Source organism: Mobula hypostoma, chromosome 23, assembly GCF_963921235.1.
Source record: "Mobula hypostoma chromosome 23, sMobHyp1.1, whole genome shotgun sequence".
NCBI classification, from domain to species: domain Eukaryota; kingdom Metazoa; phylum Chordata; class Chondrichthyes; order Myliobatiformes; family Myliobatidae; genus Mobula; species Mobula hypostoma.
Genome location: NC_086119.1, coordinates 20,382,876 through 20,395,902, shown reverse-complemented (window position 1 = coordinate 20,395,902; position 13,027 = coordinate 20,382,876). Strand labels below are relative to the sequence as shown.

The window sequence follows — 13,027 nt, the reverse complement described above, 5'->3', positions numbered from 1 at the left end:
TTGTCTATATCATTGTCAGAAGGTAATGGTATTCTTTTGGAGGGGTAGAAATGAGATGAAAAGTCAATTTACCTGTTTCTTTGGTAGTACTAAGGGCCAGAGCTACTCTTCAAATGCAGATATCAACATGCACAGGTTGATGTGACTCCCATTTAAAGCCTAACAATGTATAATTTCCTCAATCAGCCTAACTTGTACACTGAAATCTGAAATTTTCAATCCATGATCATATGATTTGAGTCAGAATACCAGTCGTTCAGCCAAGCTGATCTTAAACTTTGTATTAAAAGAAACAGTATCTCTAATAAAAAAAACTGCCTTCATTTTGTTCATGTACACTAAGCGGCTATTTTATTCGGTACACTGTACACCTCGTTAATGCAAAATATATTATGAGCTAATCATGCAACAGCAACTCAGTGCATAAAAGCATGTAGACAGTCAAGAGGTTTAGTTGTTGTTCAGGCAAAACATCAGAATGGGAAAGAAATGTCATCTAAGTGACTGTGGAATGATTGGTGATGCTAGACAGGGTGGTTTGAGTATCTCAGAAGCTGGGCTCTCCTGGGATTTCCATGGACAATTTCTAGAGTTTACAGAAAATGGTGCAAAAAAAAAGCAAAACATATTCTGTGAGGGGCAGTTCTATGGGTGAAAATTCCTTATTAATGAGAGAGGTCAGAGGAGAATGGCCAGACTGGTTCCAGCTGACGGGAAGCCGACAGTAACTCAAGTAACCATATGTTACAATGGTGTTTAGAGGAGAATCTCTTGAGTGCATAACGTGTCAAACTGAAGTGGATGGGCTATAGCTGCAGAAGAGCACACCCGGTTCCACTCCTGTACCTAATGAAGTGGCCACTGAGTGTGTATTGAAAATTGCATTTATAATTGTTGGATACTGCACTGTAAAGGAGATTTGTGAGGCATATTTATTCATATAGAAGGTTGTAAGTGCTGTGAATGCACTGCTGAGGAAGTGGTAGAAGCAGATATAATAACCACAAGAGATTGTGCAGATACTGGAAATCCAGAGTGACACAAATGCAGGAGGAATTCAGCGGGACAGATAAAGAGTCTCTGCTCAAAACATCGACACTTTAATCATCTCCATAGGGGCTGCCTGATCTGCCAAGTTTCTCCAGTATTTTGTGTGTTTCTCCAGATATGGTAGCAAAGTTCAAGATGCATTTAGACACATGAACAGACAGACTAGAAGGATAAGAAACTTTTGCAGACAAATGGAGTTGGTTCAAATTGGCATTATGCTCAGCATGGACATGTTCCTGTGAATTATTCTGTTCAGGCCCTCATATGACAGGCAAGAAGTCTGTGCGCATTCCTGGCAGAAGGTACAGTCTGCTGTATGGAGCAAGGATTAATTTAAAATAGCATTCTTTAGTCCCATCTGAAGCTGGGATTGCAATAGAACTAGTAAGCAAATGGTCTAAGAACACTGAGGCTGTCTACAAGAAGAGTCAGAGCCGTCTCTATTTCCTGAGGAGACTGAGGTCCTTTAACATCTGCTGGACGATGCTGAGGATGTTTTACAAGCCTGTGGTGGCCAGTGCTATCATGTTTGTTGTTGTGTGCTGGGGCAGCAGGCTGAGGGTAGCAGACACCAACAGAATCAACAAACTCATTCGTAAGGCCAGTGATGTTGTGGGGATGGAACTGGACTCTCTCACGGTGGTGTCTGAAAAGAGGATGCTGTTTAAGTTGCATGCCATCTTGGACAATGTCTCCCATCCACTACGTAATGGACTGGGTGGGCACAGGAGTACATTCAGCCAGAGACTCATTCCACCGAGATGCAGCACAGAGTGTCATAAAAAGTCATTCCTGCCTGTGGCCATCAAACTTTACAACTCCTCCCTTGGAGGGTCAGACACCCTGAGCTGATAGGCTGGTCCTGGACTTATTTCATAATTTACTGGCATAACTTACATATTACTATTTAACTATTTATGGTTCTATTACTATTTATTATTTATGGTGCAACTGTAACGAAAACCAGTTTCTCCCGGGATCAATAATGTATGACTATGACTAATTAAAGTTCATTGCAAGGATTTTATTGCTCTGAAATTTTATGTTAAGTAATTTTGAATTTACCAAGTTCAGTATGTGGCATTAGTTTAAGTGCAAAGGTAAGTCACATTCCTTTACTCATCTCTTCATCTCTTATTCTCAATATTTATTGCTTATTTATTCTTATTTTTTGTTACTTTTTGTATTTGCACAGTTTGTTGTCTTCTGTGCTCTGGTTGAACGCCCAGATTGGGTGGTCTTTAGTTGATTCTGTTAGGGTTATTATTCTGTAGATTTATTGACTATGCTCACAAGACAATGAATCTCAGGGTTGTGTATGGTGACATATATATACTTTGATAATTTTCTTTGAACTTTATTTTGTAAATAAATGGTCTGTTACTGTGTAGAAGCTCTCTAGCTTATGTTGACATTATCCCTTATTATATATTTTTTATTATCAGAAACCTTCGCTGGATACAGTTCGGTCTTCTTTGAAATTGCTAAATGCTAGTGCCTTCCGACTGCAATGTGAATGCAGGAAAACAATTCCACCAGAGCCTGGTGCACCAGTTGATATTCAGTTGCTCACACAACAAGTCATCCAGTGTGCCTATGACATTGCCAAGGCAGCCAAGCAGCTGGTTACTATAACAACCCGTGAAAAAAAACAATGATGGTAAAGCACTTCAATCACATTCCATATTTTTCTGCTGTACATTTGGGAGACTAAAGAAACGCATATTTCTTCAAAAGCAAACTGAAATCCCTGTACATATGCTGATTTAAATACTGTGGATTTTTTTTTTCCTGTGATAGACTGTTTTGGCTTTCACATTGAAGAAGGCTAGGAAAGGTTAAATCTCCAATGTTGTGGTAGAATGCACCAGTCATACTTAACCAGAATCGCTACCACTACATAAATGACTTGGCCAAAGCAGAAGTTGCAGTGCAGTGATGGCCAATAACTGTCAACTTTGGACATTTTGGCAAGATGTAAATATTTACTTTTTTGACCATCAGGTGATGTTACACTGGAATTCTTAACTCAATTAAGTTGTTTTGAAAAGTACTATGTGCTACATAGGTGGATATTAACGCTGTAAAATTTCAGTGCGACAAGGCATCTTGCGTCCCATTGACTTGTATGGAAGAACTGCAAGCAAGTCATTTCAACCACATAGCCATACCTTGAATATTTCTCTTAAGTTCTTGTTTGAGAGTATCTAGATTTAACATGGACTATCAATGGGTTACTTGCTGCTTTATTTTTCCGTCACCTGAAGCTGAAGAACCATGGACCCTGTTAAAAGCTGTCAAAAATACCAAGAGTGGGGTGCCTTTTCATATAGGATACTGTGAACCTGTCTGTAACTGGCAACTATCAATACCATTGCATCTTTGTGCATTGTATGCCTTATAACAGTTGAACCTTGTTGAACGGTAGTACCCCATAGTAGTGTAGTTTCCACTCTTTGCTTTCTTAGTGGCACTATTTTTTTGCATTGACCACTCCAACGGTCATAAATCGTAGAGTGTAAGTTCATAGTTTAGTAAATTACTGTGCAATGGCTCGAAATGCTACTTGATTACAACAATCGGTTATATTGAAAGTTCGCCATTGTTTAAAAGTCTAAACACTATACTTTTCATGTATATCACTTCCGAAAATTTGGAAGAGAATATTTTCTTGAGCCACCTAGCAGTAACTGTACAGGAATACTTTTGAACATGTAGCTCCTTGTTGCCCATAGGCACCAAATATAGGGGCATTATGCTGCCAGTATGTTTCATTGTACAGCATACTGACGGTAAATATTAATGGAGTGGCCATTGCTATACGACACTAAAGTCTGATTTTCGTTACTCATGAATTAAGAATCATGATGCATTTATTCACTTCTTTGAAAATGTTCATCCTTAATTAAAACAAGTAACATTTACAAGGGGGAACAAAAAACACTATCTCCAGCATTTATGCATTGACTTGACATTTCAGTGAAAGAAAATCTATATATAATAACTCTAGGAGATGTGAATTTTGAATGGGAAGTGATGTCACCTAATCTTAACTTTTACAGATTTCTTTTTTTTTAAATTGAGCTTTGGAAAATTTATTATCATTCAGAAAGTTCTAAATGCATAATATTAAAGTTGTCTTCATTTAGCCAAACCAATTTTTTTAGAAAATGAGTAAATATTGATCAAGTTTTTCCACTCAACATTAGCAATTTGGAAATTAAATTGGAATACTAGAATTGCAGCTTCAAATGCCTGAAACTAAGTTAGTTGAAAGGGAATAGTAACTAGAGAGACTTTTTCAATCTATATATTAAAAGAAGCTTCAATAAGTGAGATTGTCAGAGGTATGAACACTTATTCAGATTCTTTTTTCAAACCTAGCCTGATTGAATTCTAAGGCATTCCAGATTTGAGTGCAAATTTAGTATATTAAAGTAAACTAGTAAATGTGTCATTTCATTATGTTAAATGCTAGAAATTTTCATCACTCTAAACCAGGGTAACCAAAACCACTGCATCCACGACACTAGGATGAATCGGTGGATGAATTCAGCTTGGGTGAAGGATACTAGGTAAAGTCAATTGTTGACTGAACATGGAAGTATTGCAAATCTTTTTACTTGTGTTTATTTGATAAATGCTCATCAAAGCCAGAGGAAGATTTGGTAATGAATAATGGACTAACATTATAAAATTTGATAACTATTTGTATCATGAAACAGTAATACTACAGTATGCTATTCGGGTAAGAAAAATACAGAATTAAAGGCTGTTTCAGGGCATGTTGCAGACTAATCATGCAGTACGTGGGCAGTGGGGCTTTGTTCTTTTGAACTGCCTCAAATATCTTCTTAACTTGACACCACACTTAGATTTAGACCATTAGAGCATTTATTAAGAATGACTCAGAAAAGCAAGAGAAGGTGTTTGTGCTGTAATTGTTTTATAAGAAAGCTGCTGCTGGGATGTTTGCCAACAGCAAGGGTAAAAATCAGTAGTCTGACCTTGTATGACATTTGTGATAATGACTCACTACTGCCCAATTCAAACACACTATTTCGAAATGCTAACATCCTGTGTACAAGTAATATTGTTTGCTCATTGCCTTTACCCCAGAGTGTTGTTTTTTTCTTTGATTCTGTAAGTATTGTCTTGTTTACAAAGTCATGAAATGTTATAGGATTTTCTTCCAGAACATGTCCAATTAGAATGCCTTAACCACTAGTTTTTAAACTTTGGGAAGCAATTATCCAATGGACATTTAACAGTCGCAGAACAAACTAATTTTGTCAGTAATTTGCAAGTTCCACGTGTTGCAAAAATAACACCTTGCCTAGTTACAGAAACATTTCAGAACAGGCTTTTAACTGTCACGACTTTCAAGGTGAGATCAGGTAAAGTGCCTTCTGCTTACCATGGATTGATTTGTTTATCTCCTGAGTCAAATTGGGGCGCCAAACAAGCAGTAAGTTTAGTGTTCTTTACAGCAGGGGTAAATTTGGCATCCAGACCAACATAGTGATTCAGTACAGATAGATCATACTTGGGCCAAAACTGCAAGTTCATTATCTGTTTAATTTTACAAAATCCAGCTCTAAATAATAGTCTCACAAATCTGGGAGAGATTAAATATACTGTATCTCTATTTAAAATGTGATTTGATGGTATCATAGATTTATTTCCTGTAGCCTCTTTAACACTGCTTATAATCGTGTGGTTTTAGCCATTTTTAACCATGAATTACTGCAGATGTAAAACTAGAACCACATACAGCATAATCCCTTCCCTTTCTCACTGAGCAACACAGTGAGAAAATGGAATATATCAGCAGGAATTTTCACAGTGAATGTCAGTATAAAACGAGGGTTATAAAAGCATTGTGCTTTTATAGTCCCCGTTAGTAGCTGTTAACTTACCTGACATTTTAAGCTTCATTGCCACTTTGGAAATCCCTTCCAGCATTCAGTAACTTCTGGCCTTAAGAGTGGAATAAAGTAGAGAGGGGAGCATATTGAATTTAGTGTTTCTATTCTGAGAACGGAGAATGTATTAACTAAAAGAACTTATAAAATTTTGATTTAAAAATTTTGAAATTGCAGTATAATTAACACTATCCCTCAAAACAGTAATAGCCAATTTGTCAAAAAGGGTATTTGCATGAGTTAATTGATTATGATATTGGAGCACACTTGAAGGGAGTGTGCCCATCTATGATGTTTACCACCTGTCCATGCAGTACAATAAGCTACTACAAAATCAACATTCCACCCTGTGGAATGGTTTGAAGCACATGAATGCCAAGTTGTAGAATTTTACCAGTGATCTTCTAAAATTGATCTGTTATGATACAACAGAAACATTCTAGAGGGGAGTGATGTCTGACTTAGATAATATTGCAACACATCTTTGAGGCACTAGAACTTTTACCAATAACAGTTTGAAATGTTAATTTTACACTCACAAAAATGATGTATATATTCTAAAGTAAACCAATACTGCGGATGGTTTCTATCCAATCCCCTGGATTCAGATGTTTATAAACTACATTTCATACAGTTTTAGAATGCTTTCTAAAGGGATCCCTCTTGGGTCCAGCCTTGTAATTGTTTTATATGTTCCATTACTAACCCTTGATGTGGTACAAAAGTTTTATTGAAAAAAAAATCCAAATGTCTGATATCTCAAATGGTGTTAAGCATGCACTTTTGGACAATTGAGTGCTAAAAGTTATATTTAACAAAGATAGTCAGTGACCTGCTTACTGTTTCTTTTGTGCAATGAATGCTAATTGTAACTAATGCCATTTAGAAATGCACTCTATTGTAGATGGTAGTGGAAATGTGGTGATGGTGGTGAGCTTCCTTGTAAACTCATCTATTGTACATTTGTATTGAAATAAATACATGCAGTTGTGCACAATGCTTGCTCTACACAATTATTTTGGATTAAAAATATTCAAAGAATATTGAATTAAGTGTTGAATATGAAGAAATTCTAAACAATGTATACTAATTATTGTATACATCTTGCATTCATCTGAGTAATTAAGAATTTATCGTTTCACTTTCATTACATTGGTTAAATGCCTTGAAATAAAAAAATAAATTGCAAGATCTACTTGAGGAGTTGATTATCCATTTGAATTCATTGTGCTTTTTTTTGTAAAATGAGTAACTCCCCAGTATCAGAAACTTAACCATACCGCTGCTGGTCTTGTTAATGTTCAAAGAACACTTCTCATCTTTAAAGCTTTTGATTCTATGACCACTTTAAATATATTAGTTTCAATCTTGTGTGAATTCTAGAATACAGGTATCGGCTGTATCGGCTATAAAACTTTCCTGCATAACTTGAAGTAAAATGAGGTAATGTTAAATCAAAAGGAATGTTATTTGAAAACAGACAAATGCATTCTATTTTAGATTTTACAATGTAACAGTTGTTGCTGTTTTTGTTGGTCTCCGTGCCTTGTGGAACTTTGGGCGGCAACCTAGCTGTTTCCTTGGCATTTGTCTGTTATTTTTTTTGACGAGGCTGAGCTGGTAGCTCAGTGCTCAAGCCAGCACAGATGGAAAGTATGCAAAGAGCCAGCCAGATTTGAATCCAGACCACTCCACTCAAAGTCCATTGCTGATGTCACTACACTGGCCAGCTTAGAATGCAATGGGCAAAATCACAATGGTGAAACCATTTTGTTTCACTGGAATTCTTCCATTTACTCATTTCTGTGGAATAAACCATATCTTTAATGTTTAAAAGTAAGTTATATAAATGGGCTGTGGGCAGGCAGACGGGATTAGTTTTGATTGACATTGTGGTTATCACAGGTATCTGTCTGTTGTACTGTTCTGTGATGTTATGTTCTAATAATATTTGGATTAAAGGACAGGCTTGAATGATCACTATTACTACAAAAAAAAGAATGCAATAAGTCAAATGTTGCTCTTAGATTAGATTAGATTATGAGGACATGCAGTCCTCTTTTATTGTCATGCATTAAGAAATGATACAATATTCCTCCGGTGTGATATCGCAGAAACACAGGACAGACCAAGGCTGAAAAGCTAACAAAAACCACATAATTAAACATATAGTTACAACAGTGCAACAATACCATAACTTGAAGAACAGGCCATGAGCACAGTAAAAAAGTTCAAAGTCTCTCGAAAGTCCCACATGTCGCGCAGACGGGAGAAGGAAGAAACTCCCTGCCATGCCTCACCACAGTCTGACTCCGAGTCGTCCGAAAACTTCGAGCTCCAATCAGCCCTCCGACACTGAGTACCGAGCACCATCTCTGCCGAACGTTTCGACCCAGCTCGGTCGCCAGCAGCAGGCAAAGCTGGGGATTTTGAGGCCTTCTCTCCAGAGATTCTCGATCGCACAGTAGCAGCAGCAGTGAACAGGGCATTTCAGAAATTTCTCCAGATGTTCCTCTGTGCCTTCTCACGTCTGTCTCCATCAAATCAGAATTGTGCACAGCATCCTACTTAGAAATACGATATCATTTCACTGGAGAGCTGCGCATGCTGGGTTGCGCTGCCATCTTCTCCCGCTCTTAGATTAGATTGTGAGGACACGCAGTCCTCTTTTTTTTGTCATTTAGTAATGCATGCATTAAGAAAGGATACAATTTGTTCCTCCAGAATGATACCACAGGAACACAAGACAAACCAAGACTAAAAAAACTGACAAAAACCACATAATTATAACATACGACAGAGCAAGCAATACCATAATTTGATAGAAGAACAGACCATGGGCACGGTAAAAAAAAGTCTCAAAGTCTCTGGAAAGTCCCATCATCTCACGCAGACAGTTGAAGGAGGAAAACTCTTCCTACCATGAGCTTCCAGCGTCACAATCTTGCCAATGCAGCATCCTGGAAGCACCCGACCACAGTCCGACTCAGAGTCCGTCCGAAAACTTCGAGCCTCTGACCAGCTCTCCGAAACTGAGCACCAACTCTGCCGAGCGCTTCAACCCTGGCCCTGGCAACAGGAATAGGCAAAGCTGAGGATTTGGGGCCTTCCCCTCCGGAGATTCTCAATCGCACAGTAGCAGCGGCAGCGAAGCAGGCAATTCAGAAGTTTCTCCAGATGTTCCTCCGTGCTTCTCACGGCTGTCTCCATCAAATCAGGATTGTGCACGGCATGCTACTTCACAAATATGATATTAATTCGGAGCGGCCACGCATGCTGCGTCATGCCGCCATCTTCTCCTCCCCTCCTACATGTTCTGTTCATAATATTTTTGGATACAGCTATCAGCAGTGTAGATTGGCAGATGATGAAGAAAAATTACTGGAAATTTTAATCTACAAAACAATATCTAGATCTTTACTAATTGAGCTGATGGATATTTATGGAGGGAGATGGCTTTCCATAGTGGATTTTGTTCATACTACTTTACAATTTAGAGCAATTCAATGTAGTTCATAGGTGAGGCAGGCAGAGAGATGGCATTTTCACATTATGAACAGCAGAAACAGCACTACTGACGGCAGTACCAAGATTAGAACTTGTTTTGAGATGATCTAGCAGTGCAAATTCTCTATGCCCGTGTCTGCCTCTCCCACCTCTTCACAGTCAATCATCAGGCCTCTATTTGCACGGTTGAGTTCTTGATTGGCTCCTCACCAAAAAAGTGAAGTCTTTGATCAGTCAAAAATTTTACTAAGGCTCCCAGCAATTTACTGAAGCTCCAGTGCTGCCACCTCATGGCATTCATCACTGGTGCTTGATTTCTTCAAGAAGCTCAGTAATGTGGGACTCATATGTCTGAAGACTGACAGATCCCTCTCATCCAATCTAATTCAGCTCCGCAAACCCTTCACCTCCTTTCCTTCTGGGGGAGGCAGGGGTGGGGGCGGGAAATTATGTCCTGCCTTTTGTCAGGCATTTTCCAGCATTTTATGATTGAGCTTTTACTTCAGCCAGAGGCTGAATGAATACTTATGTAATCCTTCCTGTTCAGCTTAGATTGTCGTCCACGTCATTGATGATATGGCAAGTATGACTACTTTCTTACAGAATGCAGATGCTGCATCTTGGATACAAAGGGATGCTTAAGATTCAAGTCAAGTTGAGCCCCTGCATCAGGACATCTTCAGTCTTGGTACAGGGAATGTCCTTTCTTAGATAAGGGGCCTAAAACTGCTTGCAATACTCCACAAGTGTGGCCTGACCAATGCCTTATAAAGCCTCAGCATTACATCTTTGCTTTTGTATTCTATTCCTCTTGAACTAAGTGCTAGCATTGTATTTTCCTTTCTTACCATCTCAACCTGCAAGTTAACCTTTAGGGAATCCTGCATAAGAACTCCCAAGTCCTTCTGCACCTCTGAGTTTTGAATTTTCTCCCCTTTTACAAAATAGTCCATGTCTTTACTCTTTTTGCCAAAGTGCATAACCATACACTTCCCTACATTATATTCATCTGTCACTTCTTTGCCCATTTCCCCAGTCTAAGTCCTTCTGCAGACACTCTGCCTCATCAACACTATCTGCCCTTTCACCAATCTTGGTATCGTCTGCAAACTCAGCCACAAAGCCATCGATTCTGTCATCCACAGCAGTGAAAAGTGATCTCAACACCAAACCCTGCAGAACACCACTCATTACTGGCAGCCAACCAGAAAAGGCCCCCTTTATTTCCACTCTTTGCATCCTGCCAGTCAGCCAGTCTACTATCCTATCTGTTCTAGTACCTTTCCCATAGCACCATGGGCTCTTATTTTGTTAAGCAGCCTCATGTGTGGCAACTTTTTATAGGCCTTCTGAAAATCCAAGTAATCAACATCCACTGACTCTTATCTATCCTTCCTGTTATTTCCTGAAAGAATTTGAATAGATTTGTCAGACAAGATTTCCCCTTTAGAAAACTATGCTGACTTTGGCTTATTTTATCATTTGTCTCTAAGTACCCCAATGCATTCTCCTTAATAATAGATTCCAATATCTTTCCAATAAGTGAAGTCAGACTAACTGGCCTAAAATGTCCTGATGAAGGGTCTTGGCCTGAAATATTGACTGCACTCTTTTCCATAGATGCTGCCTGACTTGCTGAGTTCCTCCAGCATTTTGTGTGTCACTTGGATTTCCAGCATCTGCAGGTTTTCTCTTGCTTGTGATTGACCTATAATTTCCTTACTTCTGCTCCCGTCCCTTAAAGAGTGGAGTGAAATTTGGAATTTTTCACCACCCCAGAACCATGTGATTCTTGAAATGCCTCTGCAAACTCTTCAGCTCCCTCTTTCAGAACTCTGGGATGCAGTCTATCTGGTCCAGGTGACGTATCAACCTTCAGACTTCTCAGCTTCCCAAGCACCTTCTCCTTAGTCGTATCAACGACACTTTTGCACCAACACTCTCACTTTTCTGGCATTCTGTTGTCTTCTGCAGTGAAGACTGATGCAAAATATTTAAGTTCCTCCACCACTTTTAGTCCTTGTATATCAGAAAAAAACTTATTGGCTAGCTTCCCTTCATATTTCATCTTTTCTCCCTTTGTGGCTTTTTAGATGCCTTCTCTAGATTTTTAAAAGCTTCCTAATTCTGTACACTCCCAATAATTTTTACTGTATAATATGCTCTCTTTTGCTTTTATGTTGTCTTTAGCTTCCCTTGTCAGCCAAGGTTGCCTCATCCTTCCCTTAGAACACTACTTCATCTTTGGTATGTATCTATCCCATACTTTTGAATTGCCCCCAGAAATTCCAGCCATTGCTGCTCTGTCATTATCCCTGCTAGTGTCCCCTTCCAGTCAACTTTTGCCAGCTCCTCCGTCATACCTCTGTAATGCTGATGCATGCATACAATTTCAGCTTCCCCTTCTCAGATTACAGGGTGAATTATACATTATGGTCACTGCTTCCTAAGGATTCCTTTACCTTAGCTTTCTAATCAAATCTGGGTCATTACATATCTCCCAATCTAGAATTGCTGTTCTCCTCATGGACTCAACTACAAACTGGTCTAAAAAGTCATCCTAAAGGCATTACATATACATTCCTCTCTTGGGATCCAGCACCAGCCTTCCTGTATAAGGGACAGTACATTATTAATGGCAAGACCCTTAACAGTATTGATACACAGAGGGATCAAGGGGTCCAAGTCCATATCTCCTTAGAAGTGACACAAATTGATAGGCTTGATAAAAAGGCATACAATATGGCAAACTTGCCTTTTTAAGTTGTAGCACTGGGTTCAAGAGTCAGGATGGTGTAGCTTTGTAAAACTCTGATAGGCTGCATCTGAAGTATTGCATCAGTTCTGGTTGCCCCATTAAGGGAAGAATGTGGGGGGCTTTTGGAGATTCTGCAGAAGAGGTTTACCAGGACACTGCCTGGACGAGCAAGCAGAAGGAGAGGTTGGACAAACGTGGGTACTTTTCTCTGGAGTGATGGAGGCTGAAGGAAATCTGATAGAAGTTCATAAGATTATGCGAAGCAGAGTTGAAATGTTTCATACTAGGGGGCACACATTTAAGATGAGAGGGGCCAGCTCAAAGGAATGTTCAGGGCAGGTTTTCATGGTGGGTGTCTGGAATGCACTGCCAAGTGGTAGTGGAGGCAAATACAGAGGAATACAAATATAGAGGGATAGGGACATTGTGAGGGCAAAATGTAATTACTAGCTGGGGAATGAAGGGTCTAATCTTGTGCAGGACTGTTCTGTGCTTTGTTGTTCTTTGGCAACTTTGCCCAATAATAAGTACTCTGCTTAAATCTATAAGTAGTAACAATTTCCAGTCGGTTGTTGGGTTACACGTTCTGCAATGTCCTGTTTCCTCAATCCCATCAATATCCACCCACAATGGGGCTATCTTTATAAACATTTCTATCCAGTTCTACCCGCTCCCTCTTCTAATCTCCCCAGCAGAAAATTTCTTCACCACTCCTTTAGCCATTCAGCAAAACTAAGGAAATTTTAAAATACAGACTGAGCAAGTAATGTAATACTACAGACGTATA

The 13,027-nt window shown here is 39.1% G+C and overlaps 1 protein-coding gene across 10 annotated transcripts in view; it reads left to right on the top strand.

Moving 5' to 3' along the window:
* The window catches only part of git1 (G protein-coupled receptor kinase interacting ArfGAP 1), a 233,902-nt gene extending 226,886 nt beyond the window's left edge, over nt 1–7,016 (top strand). For all 10 annotated transcript variants that reach the window (XM_063031299.1, XM_063031294.1, XM_063031292.1 and 7 more), the window contains one exon: nt 2,496–7,016. In XM_063031299.1, the coding sequence (XP_062887369.1) occupies nt 2,496–2,708 (213 nt within the window). In that variant the 3' untranslated portion in view covers nt 2,709–7,016. The remainder of the gene's footprint in view (nt 1–2,495) is intronic.
* Nucleotides 7,017–13,027: the final 6,011 nt, after the last annotated feature.